We start from the raw sequence: 27,839 nt of genomic DNA on the forward strand, positions 1-27,839 counted from the left end.
ATTCATGAAATAAGACCTTTTAGAAAGATAGAAACTCACAACTTGTCTTGGTTAGTCTCAGACATAATAATATAAGGAACTTGTAGAAAAGTTCTAGACTGGAATTATTCATTGCACTGCTGAATAACTTGTGAACTACAGCTATTCATTGAAGTGTGATTGATAGGCACAGTGACATTTTAACCTGAAGATATCTTTTCTTCTGTTTCAAGAATTATGGCACTTGGTAGGGACTCAGTCCCAAAATAAAATATTACATGAGCATTGAAGTAGAGAAGTGCCCAGCGCTACTACCCTAGCCAAAATCTTCAACATTTGATTTGGGTTTTAAAAGAGTTCTAGTTACGCTTAGTACAATTTTAAAGGGCTGAAGTGAATGCATCCCTAAATCCCAGGTAAATGACAAAGTGGCAGTGCAGCTGTACATAGAAATGGATGCTACATTCCCTAGTCTTCAGATATTCCTGGGCAAAAGAGTAAAAAAAATCTGCCCTACTCCAGGGTTATATTGAAAGTATAGTTGTTATTTGTATGCACTTTGTCTTTGCATGCTGTCCCATTAGCTACGTAAAGTCCATGTATTGGCTTCCATCATTGAGTGGTCTTGTGAGTGAGCACAAACCTACAAATCATTGTTATGTAAAGGGATAGGATACTGCTTTCTTTTAGGCTAAAGAAAAATCTGAACAAGTCTTAAATCTTACTTATTAACTCAGAAACAGCTTCTGGCAGACTGCAGTGGAAAGGAGCAACTTGCTTTCCTGATAACAACAGGCACAACCATGGAACAGTTTTGTCACACTCAGTCTATCTGGCACTAAAAGGAAACTTCCAGACATACTTTTCATTTTTGCAGTCTTATTGATGTTCATATAGTTCAAGCAGTATGCTAGCCTGGAAGCTATCTGATGTTATTACCTGTATAACCTATCATAAATAATCATCCTCTGCTGACAACTCCATTTTTCAAGGAAGATAAAGTCAAAGTCCTGCTGCTGTGTGGCTTGGCAAAACAGAAAGGATACTACATTGCTGTAGGCAAAATCAGAATCCTTTTGTCTGATGCTTAAAGAACTACGGGGAACGATAAATTCCTCTCTGTCAGGAACAGTTTAAGGTACTGTTGATCCTGCTTTGGAGGAGGAGGGGTTGAACTAACTGGTATCACAATATAGTTTCAGTACCGGTTTTCTTTCTTTTACCAAATTTTACTTCTGGCTATAACTATTCTGAAGGCAAGTAGAACTGATCCATGCAATGTATTTCTCCAGAAGCAATTCATACAAAAGGTAGAATCTCTCCAACCCACTGCAAGCAATGAGATTAAGTCACATACTGAGACACAAATATCTGACTGTGAGTACACACAAGGGGGTATTTAAACAAGAGGTATCATATCTTAATTGAATGACATGACTACTAGCAAGAGAAACCTTCAGTTTCTCTCAGATCTTCAGTATAATAGCATTCTAACCTCATCAAAACTTTTGTTCCCTGCAAAAAAACTAAGATGGGAAGGGTCAAACTAAAATGTTTCTACCCATTTGCACTTTTAACATCTTTTATGTAGTTCTACCGCAAATGCTTGCTCAGTATTTGTTGTGTTTTTTTTTTTTTTTACTTTGTAACCTGCACTGTGATATACACCTAATGCCTTTAGTTTCCTATTCCAAACACAGTGTTTGTTATCTTTGAGGCCTAATATTAAAAGTTCCACTTGTGACTTCCACTTATTCAGGAAGTCTACTCAAAACAGTTTTCAATTTGCTTTGACACTCAGAATATCCTTTCTCTAGGGCTAGATTCTGCGCTATGCTTCCAGGAGAAATGGCAGCCCAAGAGCCAGGCTTTAAGTCTCTGAATGACCTCCCAGTCCTGAACAATTCCTGGGCTTGAAGTGACTCACAGCAAAACTAAACACAGCTATCAGTCATCCCTAGGTTGCCTCAGTCAATCTGAGGAGGGCTGGGTGTTGCAGCACTGCCTAGAGTATACACAAGGCACCGGGCTGGACCCCTGTCCTTGGCAAGACCTTAATAGTCTTCTTCCACAGCTAAACATGCACATAAAATCTGATTCTATGCTGTGCCTCTCAGAGGACTTCCACACCCTTTACCATGCAGAAGGAGGACAACTAAAGTTTTGCAGTTTTCCAGATTTAGGCTCCCTCCAGCACAACATCTGTGTGGGGGTGCTGTGGTCCTCAGGGAGAACTAACAGCTGTCTGCACCACTCTTGGCAGAGGACCTTGTATCTCAGCAAGGCATAGAACTTTTTTGGCCATTTTATGGCATTCCTGCCCTTGTTCCTGACAAGAAAGTTGCAGGGTCCTTTATGTGTACCAATATTAGTTAATTGCAATGATAGGTTTATCTCTGTGGTAAAAGAAGCATTAAGACCAGCCTTTTACACATGAGGAAACTGATGAACAGAGAGGTTAAATGACCTTATGCACAGCTAAAAGTCAGAAATTTCTAAACTGAGATTAAAAAAAAAAAAAAAATTAAATCAGAGTTCTTACCCCTTCCTTCTCTTCCCCGTTTAAATGATTAGGTCACCTGCCTCCCGCTTCAATAGGCTGAACACTTATCATTCTCTTAAAAGATAGAACAAATGCTGGGGTGCATCTGCACTTCCTTTATTCCTCGTCCATCAGTCATATTTTATGTTCCACCACTTGACTTTCCCAAGCGCCCTTCATTCCTATATTGTATTGCACACACATACACACACTTGTCTTCTATTCCTCTTTGAAAGATTTGCTGGCACTGATAGAAGTTCTCTGTACAGTCAGTTGGTCTCTGTGGAATAGAGATAACTGAAATGAGGGACAGTTGAGAGGTTAGAGGCCTAGGATGACAGTCCAGAAACAGCCTGAAGATTTTAAAGTGTTATAGGAGGGCTAAGAAAGGAGATATGAGAAATGGGTGGGATGGGCAAGAATGTTATTCAGAAAATGAAAAAACAGGAAATATAGCATGGTTAATGTTTACTATCCTTGTAACTGTGAATCTACTTGGCATCATCCTTGTATCCAAATGTATTACACAATATAAGAGCCTTACAACCATCTGTTTCAAACATACCACATTATGGCACTTACAGTGTAATGGTACATACCTCCTCACCTTCTTCGCATTCTACCTAGAGAAACAAGCAAATCCTGGGACCCTCAAGACAATATTTCTGTTAATTCTTATTTTTCATTTTTGTGCCCAGAACGAATTTTTAAAATTTTTTTTTTTTTTTTTTTTTTTTTTTATAATGCCAATGATCCTCTTGTACCAGTGCTTCATACTGGGCTACTCTTCTCACAGATCATCTTGTTAGCAATCCACATGTCTTCCTGAATTGCTTGCTTCTAGGCTTCTAGCTGTAGAAAAACAGCTGAACACGTTAATCTTCCTTCCCAAGGACATACTGCAGGTAAAGTTCATGCTTTATTTTGGGATGTTTAGATCACTGGTCTTTGGAGCTGTGATTACATTTTCTTTCTGGTTTGTATCGCACAGTGAAGTCCTCACTATAAAGCTGCAACATCATTAATATAGAACTTGCAGGCTAGCAACAGCTAAAAAAAAGATAAATCCATCTGTCAGGCTCAGGACAAAGAACCATTGTTACTCCACCATTTATTGTTTACAGTTGGCTCACCAAAAATATTAAACCATAAAGCTTAGAGAAATCTCTTTATTAAATGGGACTCCCATTGTCTATGACTTTTTTCTTTCACTGCTGTTTCCTTCACTGCTGAGCATAGGTTCACAGTGGGGCAGCGGCATGTTGAGAGCTGTGGCCAGTGAGTGTAACATTTCAAAACACAAACTGAAAATGTGTTGTGATGTGAATACCTACTGTTGATCTATATGCGCTAATGCAGACTGTGGCTTGCTTTCACCATTAATGGGGTGAAACAAACCTCTTCATGCACTTTCAAGTACTTCAGGATTCAGTGAAGCTTGTAGTTATCATGAAAGTCTGAGGTGGCAGATGAACGAAAGGGAAGAATCACCCTCCGGAAGGAAAGGAGAAAGGAAAAATACTAATCCTTTTCTCTCTTCTAACTTCACATTAATGAAAAAAAAAGGAAAAAAAAAAAAACTAACAAAAATAAATAAATAAATACAACAAAACTAACAAAAAAAAAAACAAAAAAACCCAAAACAACAAAGGTTGTTAAGAAATAAAAACACTGAGTGAACTAGGAGTTAAAAACATACATTAAAGCAGAAAGGAAAAAAATCAGCAAATGTTTATGCTAGAGTTATTGTTCCCACTGTTTTCAGAGTTGTTTATTTTGGAGACATATCATTCAATGAACACTGTGGTTGTTCTATCCCCTTCTTGCATATGCCAGTTCCTACAGAGTGGGATTCCAAAACAGCTCAGCTGGAATGGCCTCTCTGTATAGGAATGTTGTCTATCTGGCATTATTTCTTACTTTGTCTCTTTGAGAAACATTGAGCAGTATTTCACCATTCGATGTCTATTGGAACAAAGATGGCTTTACTTTCCCATACAGGCTTATATAGTGATCATCTTTAGCATGTTTGGCAGCTTTGCCCATACTATATCTTCATGTTGGAAAGCAGTATCAAGTTAAGCCATTATTGTATAACTTCTGTGTTCAGCATCATGTTATTATTAATGGAAGGTTAAATTCTCTCTCAAAGACACAACCAAACAGCACAAGTGCACCTCTGACTCTGTGACATGCTTTCTCCTGCATAGCAGCTCTTGCAATCAAGTTGATCAGGCACTGATTTAAAGGGCATGCAAACTGAGGTGTCAGAGCATTCGTAGTTTCTTTCCACTCCATGCTCTTTCTGTGGTTTTACACTCTTCAGGCCAGTTGCTTAAAGCAGAATTAATGCTGCTCACAGTTGCGAAAATTCCTCACAAAATGTCCTGTGCACATAAGGAATAACAACTGCCAAGGGGGCTGTGGGCAAAGAGTTAATGCCCTGTATAGGAAAACTCTTGCATGTATATTCAAGGTAATCTTAAACTGATATAAGCTTGAGCCTTGTGCTACTTCCAAGTAACAAAGCCTGGAGGATATATTGCACTCACCTAATAAACCCATCTCATAAAAATATTTATTATTTTACCTACAGAAAATATTTTAGCAAAAAAATCTGTTTAGGTTGTTTAGACTTATGGGATCCCACTAATTTTGTTTGTTTCAGAGAGGATTCTTTTCTTTCATGAATACAATGTATGATATAGTTGGGAGAGCACAGACACAATTATTCTCACTAAAAGAGTTACAGGCTCTCCAGTCAAAATGAACCCACATTTCTAGGCAGGCGATGCTGGATCTTGAATTACCTGAAACCTAGGACTGAATATCATTGCTGCCAGATAGAATCACAGAATAATTAAGGCTGTAAGAAACCGCTAGAGGCTACTTGGTCTAACCCCATCCTGAAGTAGGTCCAAGTAGAGCAGGCTGCTCAGGGCAGTGTCTGATCAAGCTTTGTGTATATCCAAGGATGTGGATTTCACAACTTCTCTGGTCACTTCTCAGTGCTTAACCATCTGTCCTGTCTTTTCTTTTTTCCTCCTAATATTTAATCAGAATTTCCCGCATTGCAACTTGTGTCTATTGCCTCTCATCCTATCATTACCTTCTCTAGCTCTGCCTTTTCTATACACCCTCCCATTAGGTAAGTGTAAAGAACAATAAGCCTTCTCTTTTTAATTCCAAACAAAACTCTTTCCTTCTCCTCTCCTTTTACATCATGTTCCAGCCTCCCCTCACCCTCTCAGTGACCCTTCTGTAAACTCACTGCCCTATGTTAATAGCTTTCTGGTACAGAGGAGAGGCAAAATTAGATGCAGTACTCCAGTAGTATTCTCTCAAACTCTGAATGGAGGATGATCAATTCCCTCAACCAAAAGGCTACAGTTTTGCTAAAACAAAAAAGTTGGCCTTCCTCCAAGCAAGGACGCACTGCTGATTCAGGTTCAATTTCTTGTCTGCTGGTATGCTCAGATACTTCACTGCAAAACTATTTTCTATCCAGCCTGTACTGTTGCAAGGGATTATTCCAGCATAGATGCATGACTTTACATGCTGAACTTCATGAGGTTTCCTTTAGTCTGTTTCTCCAGACTGTTGAGGTCTACCTGTTCAATATTGAGAGCACTTCACCCAAGCAACCTCTATTTGTTATGATTTGCCAAACTTCTGAGGATGCATTCTATCAGTTGAGTCATTAATAAAGACACTAAGCAGCACTGACCCCCAGTATCAACCCTGAGGAACACTTAGTAATCAGCCACAGTGAGACTTCCTACCACAGATCACAGTCCTCTGAGCTTAGCTATTCAGCCAATTTTCCACCCACCTTACTGGACATTTTTCCAATCAATATCTCTCTGATTTGTCTGCCAGGTTACTATGGGAGACTATGTTAAAGGTCTTGCAAAAGTAATACAGTATCCACTGCTCTCTACTTTTCCACCAGTGCCAGCAGGCAATCAGATTAGTTAAGCATGAATTTCCACTACTAAATCCATGTTGGTTGTTCAATGTTAGGTTTTTTCCTTCATGCACCTGGATTGAGCTTCCAAGTAGATTTGCTTCATAACTTTCCCTGGAACTGCAGTATAGCTGGCCAGTGTCTAGTTCCCAGATCCTTCTTCTTGCCCATCTTTAGAATAGGTGTGGCTTTCCTTATTTTCAGAATTTATGAACTTTATCCAATGACTATCACTTTTCAGGCATTATTGAAGGAAAACATTTCATCACCATCCTTAGATGCATCCAGTGTTGTCCTACAGAACTGACTTCCTCCAGTTTACTTAAAAGGCTTCTAATTAATTGGATTTCATCTGCTGTGGATAATGCTTCACCAGAATTTTCTGCCAGGCTTAAGGATCTTTACGGCCTGTGGGCAAATTGCACTTTCATGTCCCTGAGCAGTTCTTCTTTATTCGTGAGTAATGGGTCCAACATAATGCATCCTCTGGTGAACTCATCAATCAGCTGGGTCAAGAAATTGTCATGGCATTCTGCAGAAAACTGGGTTGCTTGCACACAGACATATTGCCCTTCCAGCTAAAATCAGAATGATTGAAGTCTCCCACAAATACTATGGCCTGCAATCTGAAGGTTTCCTCCATCTGTCTCAAGAAGGCTTCACGTACTTCATCTCTTTGAGCAGGCAATCTGCAGCAGATGCCTACTTTGATGTCTTATGTTGGTCTGTCCTCATCCACAAGCTCTTGACTAATTTGTCAGCTCTTTCAAAGCTAAGTTCTGTCTACCTGTGCTGATCTTTTGCTAATCCACCTCCTTGTGTTCCTGGACTGGACTTTCTAAAGGGCCTACATCCTTCTGTTGCAGCATTCAAGTCATGTGAGCTATCCCTTCGCATCTTGACTCAGGCACTTTGAGGAATAATCATTTGAAAGAAGGCAGCAGCCTTGGCTACGTTTTCCCATAAATATATTCTTAGGTATGCAACCTTCCTCAAGAGGGTCCTGTTGAGGTTTAACTGTGCAGTTTTTTAGATTGTAGCTGCTGCCTCATACAAATACCTAATTGTATGTTTACACAACACAAATTTTGTTTAGAAACAAAATTGTGGACATGACAACGTGGAGATACTTTCCTTTCCCCAGCTTCTGAACTGTAGAACTATATGATCCAGGCTTCCAAATAAATTAAAGACTCAACCAAACCTGTGGATACAGATTAATTTCCTTCTTGTTAAGTCTTACTAATTCTGTTAAATATTCTTAACTTAACTTACATATTCTGTTAAAACTGAACATGGGTGATCTTTGTTTGTCTATATCCTCCCTTCTCCATCCCCCTACTTTCCTGCCTGCCGCACACACTGTTATATAGCATATAAAATTCATACACATATTTCAGGATTTGATTGTCAGCATCAAGTGCTCAGAATATCAAAGGGTCACCTTTGTCAGTAAGCAAAGAATGAGCATTTGCTTTCAAGCGCATCCATCAGGGAGTAGTCAGAAGCTGTTACTTGCTGAAGAAGCCTGATGTTTTATTCAACTATATCCCACTAAAAACATTTCTGGATATTAGGCCAAGGAGTTTTTTTGTTGTTGTTTTGTTTTGTTTTTTCCTAGTTCATCTTTAAGATATATTCTTCTCTACCCCCACAGGAAAATAGAGGTTTTTCACAGAATTAAAAATGTATTTGTTCATGTACCTTATTTTAGGTGCTGTATTTCCCTACCATATAATTTTGAGGCATTTTTGAAAGTTCATGAATCCAAAGAAAACACTTTTTCAGCGATGAAAAAGTAAGCAACTGTCTCTGGGTAAATTCCCTGAGAAATCAAAAGTAATCAAAGCTGGGCACATAATACAGACTGATTTCACTAACCATGTGCATCATGCAATTTAGAGATTAAGGGATATATACTAAAATAAATTATTAATTATAGAAGTGCATGTTTGTTGAATGTACTCTTTTCTGAAAAAAAAATGTTTTCTCCTAATCTCAGTTGAATACCTGCTGTCATCTACTGATGGGTGAGTTCCCTTTATGGATGAGTAATGCAGTAGAAGACAGAAGTCTCATTATAGTCAGCTGAAGACCTTCAAAATAAATAAAAAATATTTATATCAAACCCACAATTCTGCCATAAAATTGCTGGGTCCACAAAAAACTCATATGATTTTTTTTTTTCCCTGTATAATTTATAAAAGATGAGACATACATGTGGGCCTTTTGGATCATTTAGTATCTTTTCTTCTAAAAAAAAAGAAAATGAGATATAGTTTATATATGAATTAGTGAGCTTAAAAAGTAGAGGTACATTAACTATGCTGTAGGTAGATTTTCCTATGTACATACCTGTCTTACATATATACAAGGATATCAAGATACAGGAACATTTCGCTCTGACTCTGGAAAAAAGCTATAATGAAAGTTAGTGCTCTTGAATTGCTTACACAATTCACACTGAAAAATAGGGCTTTAGAGTAGAGAGTTCCCTGAGAAGCATGCGTCCCTTTAGGGATTCATAGTTTTCCAGTTGAAAATAATTATAAATTAAGCACTTAATTTTCCTTAACTCCACTGATTACTCACTAAGAACAAAAGCACATACATTCCTTTTCATTTTACCAGAAAGTCTTAAGATACCTCAGAACGTTATTTGAGCTAATACAGTCAGCCCTAGAGGGAAGAAACTCCCCATCTACCTTATCCCTTAGCTAACCTGTGGTGACAGTAACCTTCAGCTTGTGGATAGTAATAAAAACCTGAGAGCAATTAGATTTTCTAGCATTGTAGCTGGTTTAGGAGTAGCTCCCCCCCCAACCCCCGGTCTCCCTCTCCATCTCTAAATCCAGCAGGCTGTGGCAATGCCACAGTATTGCTAATCTTTACTCCAGTTAAACAATCCTGTCTTTCCACAAACTAACAGAACAAATTACGCCCAAGGCTCTCAAATCATGTTATAATCATTTTGTACAGAACTGGATGTTGTTAACAACTCACATTTTACTGCAGGGAGAATGTAGAAGCATCACATAGTGATCTGTCTAAGATCAGACAGGAAGACTGTGACAGAGACAATATTAAAACCTGCCAGTCCTGCATTTGTGGCTACAAGCCTATCTTTCCCTTGCATATCCCTCCTTTTGTCAAAGACACACTTCACTCCTCATTAGTCTTTGTTTCAGACCAAGAAAATCATCAGTAATGACTCCTCAGATTTTCCCATTTAGCCTTTAAGACTCACACTTGAATCCATTGACTGCCTATTCAGTTATAGTGGTAAATCTGCAGTGATGAGAGAGTCTGTCTCCTAAAACAAAATTACTTGTACAGCTCTTTATGGCTTTCCAGAATTCAAAGGCCTGAATTTTCATTCTTGATCACTGAAATGTATACACTAGCTAAAACAATAATTTTTAATCTCTCCTAATCTTCTGTAAGTTTTCACAGTACCTGAGCTCAGGTATGACAAGTCTTGGGGTGGCTATGTCCTTTATGCTTTTTAGTGAGTAAATGCTGATGCCTCAACTAAAAGCAGTCCTCATGGTTACCAGGTACTGTTGCTACCATAGTTTAAAACCACTGGTAAAAAGTGTTGATGATGGTCAGTATGACAAGTGCCAGATGCTAAAATAGATGGACCAAAAAGCACTCAAAAACCAGATTTTTTAAACTGTCTTGGCCTTTCCTAAGAGAACGACCAGATGTCCAGGCTTTTGTGAGGGTAATTGCAGAAGTCTGTACAATGCTCTTTTGTTACCATCACTACTGTTTAGCTGGATAGGGCTCTTTGATCTTTCAGACAGACATAATGAAACCAAACTGCTGTAAGTAAAACTGGGAAAATTCCATTTACAACCAAGGATTTTTTTTTCTTTTCTTTTTTTTTTTGAGAGGTAAGTTATTACTTAGAGGCAGAATTGTTTTGATTTCCTTAGAGTCTAAAATGAAGACTGTCTTTCTTACTGTTATACAGGAATTCAAAGAAAAACAAGAAGTTTGATGAAAGAATATGAAATTCAAGGGCCCGCATGTATAGAGATCAGACTTGACAGCACGGTCTCTTGTGACTTCTAAATTAAAGACCTGTTTATCTTTGTAAGGGCAAACTTTGTAAATTCCTACAGTAATTGTGCTTAGAGATAATAGGAGGAGGAACAAATAAAACTGCATTAGCACAGAAGAGATGAGCAGCACTTAGCTTGAGAGAACATGGAGGCACCTTCACCCAGTCTGCAGATTTGCTATATATTCATTAAGATCTGATAACAAGCTGCTCCTAGAGAGAAGGGCCAATAGAATAACGGACCTTTCTAGTCAGATATACTGCAGTGCAGGACCAAAGCTCTTGTTCATTGTCCCTGTTTATTCACAGTGAAGAGCAGCAGCAGTTGGGGAACTCAAGAGGGAAAAGAGTTGATAGGCTGTAGGCTATGTTGAAAGGATTGACACTTTCCAATTGATTTTTTTGCAGAGCTGATTAGCTGTGGCTGTATGTTTGCACTTCAGGTTAGAAAACCCATTTGTGATTTTGAAGGGTGTGTAATAAAGGTGTGAGTCACCGAAGTATGGGTGCTTATTCTTAGCTTCATACATTTAAAATAGAACAACAGGTTCCTGACTACTGTTTAGACAGCCTATTCCATAAACCAAGGATCACAACATCAGCCAGACTGTTGTTGCTGTCTATCTCAAGCCATGTTGCCTCACATAATGGCCCTCACAAAAAAGAGAATAAAAAGAGCCTTCCAGTCTGCCTGGAGGGTGTCAGCCTGAAGGTTCCAAAGGGAAAGCATTTTGCCTCTTGTCTAAAGGCAAATTCTTATTCCATTGCCCTTTATACTCTACTTCTTACTCCTCCTCTTTTTTTTTTTTTTCTGACTCCAGCACACTAGATTCTGATTATTGTGCATTTCACATGCTCTGTTTGTTTGGTTTTAAATCAGGTACCATTGCCATTTATTCTCAGATTACCTTTTGAGTACCTGGTTACTTCTGAATCTTAAAATATGCTTATTTCCTTTTAGTCCATTCATTTTCTGAAGTTGGTCAGCAGCAAAAAACTCTTCTTAGCTTCTATTCGTGTCATTCATTTACAGGGAATAAATTGGCACTGCTACTTTTGAGAATGAATGAGAAAGTTTTCTGCCATTTTGATACTGTCCAGAAAGAGACAGAACATCACCCTACTGTTTTTTTCTTAATTTTCTTTTTCTTTCTTTTTTTTTTTTTAATTCCTCATGTAGTTCTTGATAACAAGACATTCTCTTTTGCAGGTGATACTGTTGTTGCTGAACAGTTCTATCTGACATCTAGGTTTTTTTCCCATTTTCAGTAGGTGCAGTTTTAGCATTCTTTTTCTCCTTAAATCTCACTACTTGCTTTTTTGTCTAAAAACCTCAGGGTTAGAGCTAAAAAACAGTGCTTAAGTTAAAGGTGGCCTTTATGGAGTATTACTGTTTTACCCTTTGCTTGTTATACATTGAGATAACTATCTTAATAAAACATTTGATTTATGTTTTAATAGACCATCTATCGGATTCCTATATCCTTTACAAGGTTTTTTTTATTAATTGTTATTTCATTTTTCACTGAGTTTTTCCTGTAATCTACCTGATTCCATACAATCAGGGATGATACAGTTTTCTTAAACAAAGTAGCTTGCAGCTATGGACTTTTTATAAATCACAATCTGTAATGTAATATTATATTAATAAGCTTCCACACCTGAAGTACCAGGATTTAAAGTATTTCTGGTTCTGCTATGCAAACTTTTATAGACCAAAAAAGCACAATAAAAATAGGACATACTATGTTTTCTAGTAGCTCCAAAGAAACCAATACCCAAAATGTATCAATCTGCTATAACGTCAGTAATTCTTCAGTGCTCTATTTCTTTAATTTTTTACAGATTCAGTGTTTGCATTCTTGACATCAGTACTGAATTTTACCTTTTATAGATGACCAGAATATCCTACTGGGAAAAAAGGGTGATCTTATGACTGAAGGAATAAACACAGGAAGAAAAATGCAATATTCATGAAATAAGAGTTATTAAAACAAACAAAAAAAAATCTAGTACACGTTGAGTAGTCATAAATTAGAAATAGCAGGACAAGTAGAAAAACCTGAGAGGTTTAGACAGGAAGAAGCTAGTTTGATACGGCAATGAAAATGGCAAATGTTTGTACTCAGTTCTAATTGAGATAGGAAAATATTAACATCATTATATATTAACAAGGACCTGTGTCCATTCATACAAAAGGAAGACCAGTTGAAATGCAGCAATTACAGAAAAATGACTAGCGTCATCAGCCCTTCATAGCTGGCCTCTTCTTCACTGGCTCTTTGGAATCCACTTGACATGAAAACAGGTGAGTGGGCTTGTAAACAGGATTCCAGCTGAGGACTCAGAAGTTCCTATTTTACAAGCAAAGACTGCATACAGGCTGGTAGCCCAGCAAAGAGAAAGAAAAGCATATGAATTATTATCTTTAAATGCTGGATGAGGATGAATGTATTTATGTGGGAGGAAGTTCTTAAAACAGAAAAATAATGCTGGTACAAGAACATCACATCTAATCTGGGCAAGAAGATCCTTTTTTATCACCAGAGCAACAGAGCAACATTTTCTTCAAATAGAAGCCTGTTGCACCTTTTTCTTCTCTAAGCATAGAGCTTAGCATAATTGATGCCATAAGAACATGGTACACATGTCCATAAGAAATCTGTCATTTCTGGTGTTGCTAGATACCCCTGTGGACCTTATCAAATATATTTTTATAAAAAAAAATAGTTTCTATAAAAAATTATCCTTTATGGCTTGAAATAAATGATTTGTGTAGGTATTTGCCCTGATGATACATGATCTAGTGTGTGTATGTGTAGGTATATGGAACACATATATAGTATTTGGGGGTTATTTTTTGTGCACTAGGAAGTTTTTGCTTAAACCTCATCAAAATTTACATAAACACTTATTACCTAATGTGCAAAACCAATGCCATTTTCTTTATAGCACAGAGTCACTAAATGGAACAAAAATTTTCCTGGAATTTTGTTTTAAAAAGAAGCAGTACTATCTATTGGAGATGAACACAAATGTATAAATACATCCACCCTGGAAATAATTAAAAAAAAATCTTAAAAAATAAAGTCTTATGGTACAAATACTTTGAGCACTGCATTCACTTCCCTTTTCCTTTCTGTCATGCTGAAGATGCCCCATTGCCATTGCCCTTGGGACTTCAGTAGGGCTCTGCCAGAGACACTGTGAAGAATGAGGTTACTCCAAATTGTGGCTAATTTGTAAAACAAAACCAAACAAAAAAACAAAAGCCCAACATAAACCATAAAAACCCCTTGAAAACCAACTCTCTTTTTAAAGTAATTATGTACTGACAACAAGCAGAATGCCCAATACAGGCAACTAATGCTTCAGTCCTGAATGCACTTTAAATGCCTTTTCCTGGAGGCATGAAGAAGCCTTCATTGTTCCAGGCAGACATATTTGAATGTTTTGGGCTAGGAAGTTTGGGAGAGGCAAAAGAAAGACAGAGGCTGGACAGTTTTTATCTGACTCTAAGTCATTAAATGCAAATCCGATGATTCACTTAACAGTGGTATTAAAGTAAAAAGAGTAAAAGTATGCCTAGGGCATAGTAAAATCTTTAATTTGTCTTTCATCCTCAGATTTAGCCGGTGATTGATGGGTGATTTCACAGAATTTTCCAGATTAGATTCTGAATGAATCAATTTAGTATAATATTAATACAGTACAATTGCTGATGCATTTACTTTTTATTGCATAGACTTACTTCTTCACAGTTTTGCTTACCTTTGGGATATTCCTCAGTTCAGCCACCAGTTAAAATGAATGACATTGAGTAACACTGAGTTCATAAGGAAATAAAACACCTTACCTTTGCATCAAGTCCTAAAAACCTTTGAATGAAGTAAATTTGTCTTGAGGAATAGTAATACGATACAGCCCATATGACATGAGCACCATGTCCCAGATGTTTTATTCTATCCCATGACTATCTGCCACGGCCCATTTATCTGACCAACTTTATGCAGAGGATAATGGACAGCCTTTTGCAAAACAGGTTAGCACATGGAGTGAAGCTATAATCTTGCATTGGCAGGGATTGGTATTGCTAAAAGCATCTGCAGTATAATTTATATGCATACCTCATCACAGCAAACTTTCTTTGCAAAGAGGTCTGAGTAGTGCAAAACAACTTAAAAGGAATGTGGGGAGTTGTTATTGCCACTCGTGTCGTCCTCATAACCTAACAGTGGTGTTAAGTTTTTTATACAAAACCATTAATTCTATTTTTAAGTGCATTTCACATCTAAGCCCTTCTTTGGGCCTCAACTTGTACTATTTGTTTATCCTTTAATTTTTGTTGGTTTTTTTTTTAAACAGAGCTACAATAGAAATTTCCCCCTTCCTATAGGTCACACAGACAAAATACTGCTTCTAAGTTAAACTGATGATACCTAAGAAAAAATAGAACAGATTGTTATAGTTACCTGGATAAAATGCTTCTACCAAGCAGTCAAGGACAGATAACATAATCTAAAATAATATATAATTTTGGGGGTTATTTTCCTCACATGTGAATGTTACAGATATATCATCTATGAGAAACTTGCCTAGAAATCTGCTTGTTTTTTCTAATATGAAAAGCAATTTTTTTTCCTGAAAATAAGGGAACAAAATCCAAAATATTTTGGCATAGTTACTAAGTAAGTAGTTGATGTTGTAATGTAGGTCTATCCCACAGAAACCCTATGATGCGCATTTAGAGAACTACCCTAGTTTACTGAAATCAAAGATTGTAATCATACCTTTTCAGACCCTTTGTAAACCAGGTTCTTGAAGCCTCACCCTATGGTAACACCCTATAAGCTCCCAGTTGGTTTGAAGAGCAGGCAGTCAGCCAGCCTTATCTCTGCCTAATATACACTGGTATGTAGGACATGACCCTCCTTTCAACAGTAAATAATCCATATACAGCCTGGCCTACTGAGAGCTTGGTTTGTTCTTTTATGTCTTAGAAAAGCTGTAAAACTAAAGGTGTTGAAGTTGGAAAGGATTTTGTCATAGGGAACATTTATTTTCAAATGTTAGTGCTTTTGCTAAAGGGCTAGAGAGAGAAATTTGATGAAGATCACCTCATTCTCATTATTGATGAGTCATTACACTGAGATACACTTTGTCATGTCTAAAGTCACAGTCGATCTTACACAGGTGAATTAATTGTGGAGGGGGAGTAGAAATTTCATAAAAAGTTGACTTGAAAAAATCACACAAGTTTCCATTTTTACCTCTCTTGGTGACCTGGGCTAGGTGAAGGACATTATGGAAGACAATTCCCAGTGGTTCCAACACCTCTTCTAGCTTGACCTTTTTTGCTACCTTGTTCATTAAAACCAGGTTTTGTAGAGAGCCTGACAGCAGAATGGCTGCAGGACAAAGGCCACGAAACTGTGCAACTAGTCAAGATCTAGGCCGAAGAACACAGCAGCAACTGTGTGGTCAATGGCTGCTCAAGGACAGGATGTATGCTTGCTGAGATAGCGCAACGGTAACGCTTGAGCAAGAGTGAAACATATTGAAACAAGAAGCGGTCGCGATTGTTTTAGAAACCCCTGTGTTAGCACAAACTAACCAATGATTTTATTGTACCCTAGCAGAAATTGTATCTAACACTGAGACTATAAAAATGGCTGTATTTTGCTAAATAAACGAGACTTGCTGACCATGATAGCATGAGGCTTGTCTCCCGCGACTCCGACATTTGGCGCCCGAACAGGGACCAAGGAAGGGACCATCCCTTTCAAGAGTTGCGGAGGGTGCAGGTCTCGACATAGAGACGGCTTCTGCAGGACAGCAGTGGCACATCGGTGGACTGCGTGATCTCTGCTTTGGCCCGGAGTGCAGCATCGGCTGGCTCTGCTGCTACGCGCTGCCGACGCCTGGAGGGTGCAACGGATCCGGTAAATATGCACAGGCAAGCGGCGTATGATCTTTTTACTGCCTTCCTCCGTCGTCGGGGGCTAAAAGGCTTAGACTTTGATAAGGACCTCCCTGCCCTTCTTTCTCATGCCCAGTCTCTCGGCATTTTTAGTGACCCCCACTCTGTTCACCAGTTATCGGAATGGCGTCGCCACGGCGATAAATTATGGGATCTTACATTAGATGATGATAAAACTGCTAAAAAGTTATCCAAATTGTGGCGTTTGATACATAACGAACTCCTGATGGTACAGGCAGAGAAACGTGCGGCTGAAAGTGCCCGTTTGGCACAAGATCAGAATCGTAACTATGATCCTTCTGCCCCTAACCCGCCCGCGAGTATCGATCTGCGGGAAGATATCTGCCGGCGGGCTGCAACAGCAAACGAGCCAGGCAAAGATGACCCTTTTGATCCCGGAATAATCGACCCTGACAGAGAACCCCACCTCTACCCCCCTGACCCGCATGATATGTGGAAAAACATTAAAAAACAAGCGGAAAATCAAGGTGCTGTGAGCCTGCCCCACAACCTGAATGCTCCACATCCCGTCCGTCACGAGGCGAACCGGGGGCTGGACGGCGGGGAGGAAAACGGCGCTCCCGCGGGAGCCGAACGGAGGCTGCGGCGGGGGCTCCCCGCCGACCGAGGGGCTGCACCCGGTAGCAGCGGTGGGATAAGGAGCTGCGGAGCACGGGCGCGCCGCCTCCACCTCCCTGATGCCGCGACCTCACTCACTCGCCCGGCGGCGGCAGCAGCAGGCTCCGGCGGGCTCCCCCCATTGCCGGCCCGCGGGCAGAGGGCTCTGATACTCGCCCGCCCCTCGCCTTTCTGTGCTCCGGCAGGCGCGGGGTGCGCGGCGGTGCGGGGTCCACTCCTCCCGGTGAGAGGCGGTAAGAAACCCAGCCTCTGCCCCGGAGGTCTTTCACCCACAGCAATGGTCTCTTAACAGAGCACGATTCAGTCAAACACGCTACCCTTCAAAACAGAGCTGCCATAGATTTTTTGCAATTATCTCAAGGACATGGATGTAAAGACTTTGATAGAATGTGTTACGTGAATCTATCTGATCATTCTGAGTCTGTCCATGATGCAGTTCAAAACCTAAAGGACGGAGTTAAGAAGTTGTGAGTGGAGAGTAGCTGGAATTGGCTAGAAAGTTTGCTGTCAGAATAGGGCGTCAGTGCATGCTTGAAAAATATTATTAAAATCGCATTAACCTATGTAAAAATCTCTATGTATTTTAATCAAACTTCCTTGTTTAATTGCTTGTGTAAATCGTTTGTTTGCTAAGTCTATTAACAATGTTTCGTTAGTTTATAAAGAAGGGAGAGATGAGGGGAATGCTGCACAAGAAGCTGCACCAGTAGACCTGGATGAGAGCCCAGGCATCTGGACTCTTATCAGCCACAAACCTTGGGAGAAGTGAACGGGACAAGTTAGAAAGAAGTGGAGAAAGAACACCGGGTGGAACCGAAGAAACAGCATCAAGATAATTTCTGAGGACTGTACATTTGGAAACAGGAGGATGCTTAAGACAGGATAAAGAATGTGTAGTCAAGGGGAAGTGGAAGTGAGATTGTAATGAGTAGTGATAGCAGAGAACTATGTTTAGAAATAATTATTCAAACAAAGGTGTGTGGACAGTAATGTGATTAGCTGAAAGAGTGTGCGATTAATAAAATTGTTTTGTGATGGAAAAGTACCAAAAGAACTAACCGCTACTAACTGCTAAGCAGAATACTATAAAAACCTGTAAGCTCACTCAATAAGGGATTTCATTTGTAGCCAGAAACAGAGTCCATGCCTCAGTTGCCACAAGATCGGGCCTGGGAAAGGGTGCTATCCCATATAAAGGATGGCCCGTGTGCAGTAGGGACCTTAGGCATGTTTATCTCTAATAACACTATGATAATAAATAAACGAGGATTGTGTTCTCGAAGGTCAACGCACGCTTTTCAACCGAGCTGCGATGACAAAGTAAATTTTTGGAACCAGGTGAAAAAATAGCTGCTTCATTTTTAGCTCCCGGAGTAGCTAGCGCTCAAGCTTTGGCAACATTGAATAAGTTAGGATGTTGGCTTGCTAAGAAAACTAATGCTACAGCATCCGCTCTCTCTGCGCTGCTCACTGATGTTGACTCTATAAGACATGCAACTTTGCAAAACAGAGCAGCAATCAATTTTCTCCTCTTAGCACAAGGTCATGGGTGTGATGAATTTGAAGGTATGTGCTGCATGAATCTTTCAGACCACTCTAACTCCATTCACAAACAATTAGCACACTTAAAAGACAATATGCGAAAATTACAGGAAACAAGTGATCCTTTCACAGACTGGTTAGCGTCCTTTGGATTATCTCCTTGGTTAATCACTTTGATAGAAAAACTTGCTTTGGTGCTGGCTATAATTTTGCTCGCAATTTTGCTTTTACCGTGTATCATGCAGTGTTTGCAAAAAATGATATCGAATGCTTTCAATCATAAAATGGCTATGCTTGCTACTAAAGAAAACGGGGGAAGTGTAGAGAGCCTGACAGCAGAATGGCTGCAGGACAAAGGCCACGAAACTGTGCAACTAGTCAAGATCTAGGCCGAAGAACACAGCAGCAACTGTGTGGTCAATGGCTGCTCAAGGACAGGATGTATGCTTGCTGAGATAGCGCAACGGTAACGCTTGAGCAAGAGTGAAACATATTGAAACAAGAAGCGGTCGCGATTGTTTTAGAAACCCCTGTGTTAGCACAAACTAACCAATGATTTTATTGTACCCTAGCAGAAATTGTATCTAACACTGAGACTATAAAAATGGCTGTATTTTGCTAAATAAACGAGACTTGCTGACCATGATAGCATGAGGCTTGTCTCCCGCGACTCCGACAAGGTTTGATTAAAATGATGATAAAAGTGAGTTTGGGAGTTCAGCCTGCAACAAGTCTCACAACAACACTATACTATAATTCATGTGAATTAATGGTAGTCTTTTACCGAGGGCTGTTTTTGCCCCAGTATGATACATACAAAGTTAAAGAGGCTTTCAAGGCAAACAAAAGTAGACTTTTTGATATGAAACAGTTATAAAAAATACACAGTTTCAAAGACAAAATTCACACTTTTTTTGTTGCAGGTTGCCTTTGAGAAAAATTGTGCTTAAATAACCTATTGAAATGACTTCCCACAGCAGTCTACTCTTCTGACTTCTTAACAAGCAGGTCTAATAGATGCTTGTCAGAGTTTGAGCTTGTATCTGGTAAATTGTATAATTCCTCTCAGCATTATGGCAGAGTCTTTGGCCAACTGAACTGGACACAGGAGGCATGATTTCTATTTCAAATTCCAAGACTAGCCTTATGGGAAACTTCAAGTTTCTATGCTTCGTTATCCAAGAGACATAGCAAATGGTGTTGACTGCTTTTGTGATGGGTTTTGAAATCAGCTTATGAAAAAAGATGCATACAAGCTCCTTCATGGCACTCTTATTATCAAGAGAAAGGGCTCTGTGCAAAATTACATGGAATGCCCATTATCTCCCTGAGGGAGAAAATTAAGAAGAGTGCCTCAGCATGTCTGCTAATGATTAACCATGCTACAGTTCTGATATTTTGTATTATTGGACACTTTTGGTATGTGTGGTGACGCAGAGTTTTGCTCTTCAAGGCAGACTTTTTGCACGGAGCATGCTTACTTCAGAGACCATAGACATATGCACACTGTGCCACTAAGTGGGTGTCAGTAGACTGCCAACATAACACTGATCTTGTCAGGAAGTTGGAGGAAGCCCAAAACATTGATCATATTGGTCATGCTGGAGGCTGCCCTTCCAGCATGGTAGAGGCATAGCCAGCCACTGGTAAAGTCTGTGTGAAGATTTTCTATATTCTTTCAGCCTACAAGTCTTTCATTTTTACGAAGTATGCCATCCAACAATGTTAAGTAATTTGCTGTGCAGTCAACTAGGTATTCTTTTTCTAACTTGTACGCAAGCAAAGAGAAGCAAAGAGCTGGATAAGTCCAGTTTTCCTCACTCATTAACATGTCTTTTCTATGAAATCAACAATTTCTAAGCACCTGCTACCTAATAGATTCTTTTTTCCCCCATAAATTTCATTACTTATGCCCTGACTTTAAAAGCCATTTAAATGCTTCATTTTTTAAATTTTTACTTTCTCTAAAGTAGCGACAAAAGAAACTGTAATTGATTAGCTTTGATTTTAAGGCCAGGGGATAAATAAGTCTTTATCAAAGGAACAGCCAGGAGAGTATGATCTAATGATTCATACCTTGTGTGTGTGCTAGGCAGCATTTCAAGAGACATAGAAATCTCCTGAGGATAAAAGATGACAGACTGGGCAGCTCATGCTTTGTATGCTAATTACCATCATTGCCTTCTTTCCGCTGCCCCCACCATGTTTCAGCTTGGTCTTTCTCCCTTTGGATAAGGCAACTGCCAGTGCTGTAGTGAGCTAGTATGCTCGTCTGCCTCTGTTCTTAGTTTGCCGCATCTGTGAATGCATGTATTTATCTGCTATATGTGTACGTATTTAATATGTTGTTATGTTGTGAACTCTATTACATAATCTCCATGGGGTGTAAGAGCTGAGCACCCAGAATTTAAACTCAAAAAGTGGCTGATCTGGCCACTTTTTAATTCTTTGCTTACTGCAATTTCCAAATCCACTGTTTTCTCACTGTAGGATCTCTTTGTCCTACATATTCCTAGGATTCCACCTACATAGCTAGCATTTAGATCTGATTGATGTATGCTTAGCTTGGGAAAGTGATCTGCCTCTTCAGTTCATGGGTTTTTCTCAGTCAATTTCTTATAATACTGTGGCCCATTTCAATTCTGACATCAAGACACAACTCCGTCAATTCACTACTACTGTGGTATCATCTCATTTCCCAAAAGCAGGGTACAGACTTTTTGTTTGGGTATTAATAATAGTAAAATATGTATCATGATATCAGTAAAAGTATCTAAAATTGTGTCCCAAGTATTTACTTTCCTTTCTTTTTTTTTGAATTTTTTTTTTTTTTAATTCCCATTTCACCACCAGCTGCACTCAGACCAAGATAAAGGAGATGGATCACTTAAGTACATCCTTTCTGGAGATGGAGCAGGAGACCTCTTCATTATCAATGAAAATACTGGTGACATCCAAGCCACAAAGAGACTAGACAGGGAAGAAAAGCCTGTATACATACTCCGTGCCCAGGCTGTAAACAGAAGGACTGGAAGACCAGTGGAACCAGAATCTGAGTTCATCATTAAGATCCATGATATCAATGACAATGAACCAATGTTTACAAAGGATGTTTACAATGCCAGCATTCCTGAAATGTCAGATGTTGGTAGGTGCTAACTAATAATTTATTTCAGTGTGTGGTCTGTGTGCTTTCTGAGGAGTTAATGAAGGGCCAAATTTTAGGCACTAAATACAGACATCTGCTGTAGTGACAGAAGTTTGCTGGAATCAGAAATGTCAGCTGAGTGAAACCCACTCCCTCTGACATACCACAAAAAATGCAAGTTCATGCAATCGAGTTTAGCTGCAGTGAAAGTGATCTAAGTAAGTTCTGTGTGACTTTAGTATGCTTTGTTAACATCATTTAGTAGTAGTGTAAAAATATGCTATTCCACAGTCACCTGTGTCCATATCACCCCTGGATCAGTTCAGCAACAATTCTTTATTTCAGGAAGGTAAAAAAAAATGGAAAAAGGCAGATGCAGAAGTGGTTGTACACACTTCAGGAGTGAAAACTGTGACCTGAGTCAGGTCACCACTGATTCTAATATATGCCACTAACTTATGACCTTTTTTTCTCTTTTAATGCAAAATAAAAGAGCTCCAAAGTCCACTGAAGTCCACTGAAATCTTTTTCTTGATTTAAAATGTATCAAACTGTAGGAATTAATCAAAAATAAATAGCTTTCTTGAAATATAATTTTAATATTGGGTCTTTTCCAGAGAAGTTGACGGGATTTGATTCTTTGTTTCTGATTCTTATGGAGGTCATTTTGATTTCTTTGTCAGAGAGCGACGGATGGTTAAGCTGCAAGAATCACATTTCTAATCTGAAATAATATCCAGAGAGAGAAGTATTAATTAATCATGATCAAAAATGAGATTAAAATAAAGCTCAGGCAATACGAAAATAAAGACTTTGGGGCATACTCTCTCCTCTCATTCATGGGACTTGTCACATGGATAAAATCTCATCTGGTGGAGAGAACATAATATTCATATTTTAATATGTGAATATTTTATTCGCAAATCTGTTTTAAATGCCAAGACCTAAGCTCATTTTTTTAATGTTTGTTAACACTTTGCCTAGGTTTCAACACCATTTCTTTCTCTACAAGACACATGAAAAAACAGGTTACATTTCTGTGTCAAATACCTTACAAGCATGAGTAGGTTTACAAAATTATATTCTTGACCTAGACTGAAATTCTGAATGCCTTCAATATCTGGGGAAAGGTGCACTTCTGGTTTCTTTATGAGAAATATGATGAAGGAACTACACAGCCAGTCAATAACTGTGTATTTTAATGAACTGAGAATAAGCCAGCTATCATCTTGATTGTGAATCTATCGCTGTTATGAACAGAGAAATTTCTACAAAATAAAAAAGTCTCTAACTTTTTGCCACAAGTTTGACCTGGACCTGAACTATGTGTATTTCTACATCATAAACTGTCTTGAAAAAAAAAAAGTCTATTTTTGTTACTTTTATTTATTTATTTGTTTATTTATCATTGCAGGTACCTTTGTTGTGCAAGTCACTGCAACTGATGCTGATGATCCTACATATGGAAACAGTGCTAAAGTTGTCTACAGCATTCTCCAGGGACAGCCATATTTCTCTGTTGAATCCGAGACAGGTCAGGGGACCTTATCTGTCATTCTGTGACAATGTCTGTAATTCAAAATGACATGCTAAGCCAAGCTAGAACACATTGGACAAAAACTTCAGAGAGATTACATCTTAGTGCAAAATCTGACAAACTTAATAGAGCGATACATCTGTAAGCGTGACACCTACTTTTTTTTTAATTTTACCAGTAAAGTCTAATAAATACAATTAGTACTGGATGTGAACCCACTTGCTATAATTTTTAACAAGCAGTAGGTACAGAGACTACTGTGGATGCTTAAATTAAACTAAATAGGTTGGCTTTTAGACAAAAACGAGAATCAGGTGGGTGTGGAAAAAAGTGCTTAATAGTCATAGATATTCATAACGGATAAATTAAGATTGAGGGTTTGTTCAGGTTGGTTTTTTTTCTACTTCTGCTTCTTCAAAACTTATTTAAAGTAATTATAATTTCTGTGCATCTGCAGCACATCACTTTAATGTTAATTTCATGAAAGAAATCTTAATTAAGAATAATGATAGAAGAGGTAAAATTGGCTGTTGTGCTACACTAGAAGACCACAAATAGAATCCCAAACTTGAGTTCTGTTTTTGGAAGATGTTTAAATTACACATAGTGACTGGAATTTTTTGTGGGCTGATTAACAGACAGCTTTGGAATCTGTGCATGTAAAACATGAATTCTGTCTGACTGCTGCACCACTGACTATCTGACTACATAGAAATTCCCAAGATTTATAACAAAATTCTCCAACAAGAAACAAAAGATCTCAAGAAACTCCTTACATGGGAAAAATCCACTGTGATAGGTTGTTGGAAGCTAGAGAAATCATTTCTCCTCAGCACCCTTACAAGAAAGGAATGGATTGTCCCAGATAATTAATCTGGGTCATTAATTTAACATTGTTTCTGAAATAAATCTTAGAGACTCAGGCAGGGAAAAGGAGGGAGAGATTAGATGCCCCGAAGAAAAACCTGAAGTGAAAAAAATGTACATAATTTTGAAAAGAGGGAGAGGTAAGATCAAAGGGAACTTCCCTTCAAGCATATGGTATTAGATAATACAGTCAAGGATTTTTGCACTGATGCACTCATTCTGACTTGGACAGTATGCTGTGTGCTCTTCCATCTAGAGTTATAATAAGGATAATGTAGCTGGGAGTTCACCCATAATAACCTTCTAGCAAGAAACTTGTATGGAACGCAGAGAGGAAGCAAGGTAAACCACAGGCTTGATCTTGCCGCCATGGAAATCAATTGCAAAACTCCTAGAGTGAAATAAGTCTCTGTCAAATATGCTATGAATTTTGCCATGAATTTCAGTAGTTGAATTTCATCCCTTTTGCCTACAAAGGAATCAGTTCTTGGCCTTAAGAGACCCAGTAGGAATGCAAACATTTTTCTTCATGGTAAATATTCAGTAAGAATTTCAATAAAGTTTGGCCTCATAATTGGTGTTTGTACCTTTGAAGAAGAAAGTGACTGGCAAAATAATTTCAATCAGTGTATAAATAGAAATATACATACTCAGGCATAATTTTCTTAATTAATTCCTCTTCTCCCATTTAATGTTGTTGTACTGCTTCTTTAATGATGTCTTGCTGAAGTTAGTTTTTTTTTTAACTCACCACCTCTGTCAAAATAAAAATATTAACAGAACAGGAGAGTGAAGATGGAGCACATTGTAATGAACAAAGAGCCTTTATCCAGTTCAGTGAGAGACTTTTAGCATGGAACTGAAAGGGGATAAATAGTTATGTGCAATAACACTGCTCACAAATAAGTAGAACATGTTTCTGGGGTTGCCACTAATATTGTATCTGTCACGTAGGCAGCAGCCTGAAATATGATATAAGTCTGTAATTCAATGAGCCGTCTCATAGAGGTAAATATTTGTACAGGGCAGATTTTACATATTACACAGAAATTGTTTTGTTCTTTAGACTGTGGGTATTTTTTAATAAGAATTTCCATCAAAGTCAGGACATTATTTGTAACTTCCCCTCTTTTATTTTTATGTTTTCAGGTATTATTAAAACTGCTTTGCTAAACATGGACCGTGAAAACAGAGAGCAATATCAAGTGGTCATCCAGGCTAAGGATATGGGAGGCCAGATGGGTGGATTATCAGGAACCACCACTGTGAACATTACACTGACTGATGTAAACGATAATCCACCTCGCTTCCCCCAGAGTATGGAATATTTGTATTTTATGTCTTTACATTAAAATGGATAAAAATTGTTTCTGCTTTTCTGATCTGAGTATAAAACTTCCATTAAGAGAGAAAAAGAGAAAACACAAGCAAGCAATAGCATCGTACTAAGGCTAATTGCAATAAGTGGGAAAAAAATCTCATCTTTTTACTCCAGTTGCAGTAGACTGAGAGGTGAATTAAAGTGCAGAAACAACTTCTATTTTTCCTACCTATTAAATGGCTTTGACTCATATAATCTATATTTCTTGTTCAGTATTATGTCTATTAGACTTTGTGTTTGAAGATATCTGTTCTAATCTAACATATTTAAGCTTTGCAACATACTTATTTAAGTATGTAAAATGATCCCAAAATCAATTCTATTAAAATTAGTATTTTCATCCAGGAAGCACTTGCCTCAATGGGTTTTCCTATATTCTTTGCATACAGAAACAACGGCACATACATAAATGTACCAGATATTTCTACCTATTTTCCATCCCCTATCTCAGATAATTTGGTTTATATCTGTGTGACATTTAAAGGAATCAGTTGAGCAAGATCTATTGGAAACTAATTTCTACTAATGACCATTCATGATACAGCTTTCATCAGCTTTCTCTTTCCCTCTCTTTCCTTCTTTCCTCTTTCTCTGTTTCCTTCCTCCTTTCTTTCTCTCTTTTTCTTCTTTTTTGCTTTGTCTAACCACTGCTCTGTATGTGATGTGTGTATATCACAGTGTCAGTGTGTGTGAAAGTCAAGAGCAGCTGTTAGAGAAAATAATTGCAGATACTATCAGACAAATCAGCAAGCTTTGGCGGTTAAGTCACTGGGAAAGTTATTGGAAGCAACTTGTCATTTAAGTTCAAAGTCTGCTCTTAGCTGTGGGCAGAGTGTTTCCATTTAAATTAGAGCAACTTTAGAGAAAATATAGCACTCTGCCCCCAGTGAGTTAATTATACATCTCTGGACATAAATGTCTTCAATATAAAAGCCAAAGATACAGCTTCATAATGCCAACATTCCCCGAGTAGAGGTTTTTCAGAGGACAATTCAATGTAGCACATTATTAATAGGCATTTGCACTGGATTTGGTTTTAGTGTTAGTAAGTTGCATTAGCCTCCGGCAGTTCTTAATATTTGTCTTTTGGCCTCAAGACATTTTTTGGATACAGTTTTGATATGGCCTACGGAGACCTTGATAATATCTAGAACGGAACGTATGTTGATAAAAATACATGTTTGTAAGAAAACAAAATGCCTACCCTTCATAGTGAAAAATAGAAAAAAAAGTTACTTTTATCTGCATGAAAGTAAGACAGAAGCTGAAGGCTTGTTGCCCCAGGAAGGCCTGGAAATGACAGTGAACTCATGAACTCATCTGTGCATGCCCAGCATGGAGAGTGGGCTGAGAGATGGTGTCCAAAGTACCACGAGACTGACTGACAAAACTTTCTTCTCCCTCTGCTGTAGGTACATACCATTTCAGAGTTCCTGAGTCTACACCACCTAACTCACCAGTTGGCAGGATAAAAGCTAATGATGCTGATGTGGATGAAAATGCAGAGATTGAATACAGCATCACTGAGGGGGATGGATATGACATGTTTGGAATTACCACAGACAAGGACACACAGGAAGGAATTATAAGTGTCAAAAAGGTACACATTTTAGCATGCTTAATCCCAGCCTCTGAAATACCAGTCAAAACTTTATCTAGCATATATTTGTTTTCCATTTTTAGTGCAACATGTGTTGTTTATTAACTTGAATTTTATCAGTTAGGTATCTCTACATTACCTATGTAAATTTTCTTTTATAAAAGCAAATTATGTCCTTCCTTTTATATCCTCCTTTACTAGACCAATGCACATACTTTGAAGGACCTAAGCAGGTAAATAATCTAGGGAGTGGAATGGGGCTGAGAAAAAAATGCTACAGTCAGAACGCATCCACAGAATAACTCAAGGAGGCAAGACTATCCAACTGTGATTTTTTTTTCTCTGTGATGTTTGCAGGATTTGCTCACTTACTAGAAAGTGCTGTGTTAAGACCACAGAACTAATCAGTATTACGTTGCCTATTTTGCATTATCAGAAGGTCTTGAATTCTATAGTTGTAATGTAATAAAGTACACAGACTAATTAATTTTGATTCACATTTTGTAAAAATGTAATTAACAAATCCATCAGCATGCTTTTGTTTTAGAAAGCATCTGACGCCTTACCAGATTATACTGGACATCATCT

The 27,839-nt window shown here is 38.4% G+C and overlaps 1 protein-coding gene and 1 long non-coding RNA gene across 4 annotated transcripts in view; one reads left to right on the forward strand and one right to left on the reverse strand.

Annotated features, from left to right (window-relative positions):
* The window catches only part of LOC134163128 (cadherin-6), a 107,054-nt gene that overhangs the window by 56,924 nt on the left and 22,291 nt on the right, over window positions 1–27,839 (forward strand). For all 3 annotated transcript variants that reach the window (XM_062617691.1, XM_062617690.1, XM_062617692.1), the window contains 4 exons: window positions 21,572–21,866; window positions 23,281–23,400; window positions 25,420–25,587; window positions 27,064–27,251. In XM_062617691.1, the coding sequence (XP_062473675.1) occupies window positions 21,572–21,866; window positions 23,281–23,400; window positions 25,420–25,587; window positions 27,064–27,251 (771 nt within the window). The remainder of the gene's footprint in view (window positions 1–21,571; window positions 21,867–23,280; window positions 23,401–25,419; window positions 25,588–27,063; window positions 27,252–27,839) is intronic.
* Window positions 22,446–23,505, reverse strand: LOC134163129 (uncharacterized). Its single transcript, XR_009964581.1, has 2 exons — window positions 23,285–23,505; window positions 22,446–22,590 (listed from the first exon to the last, which is right to left on the reverse strand). It is a non-coding gene; the product is annotated as an uncharacterized LOC134163129 (long non-coding RNA).

This window comes from Pezoporus occidentalis, unplaced genomic scaffold (genome assembly GCF_034315485.1).
Source record: "Pezoporus occidentalis ecotype Australia unplaced genomic scaffold, CSIRO_AGI_Poc_V1 ctg2, whole genome shotgun sequence".
NCBI classification, from domain to species: domain Eukaryota; kingdom Metazoa; phylum Chordata; class Aves; order Psittaciformes; family Psittacidae; genus Pezoporus; species Pezoporus occidentalis.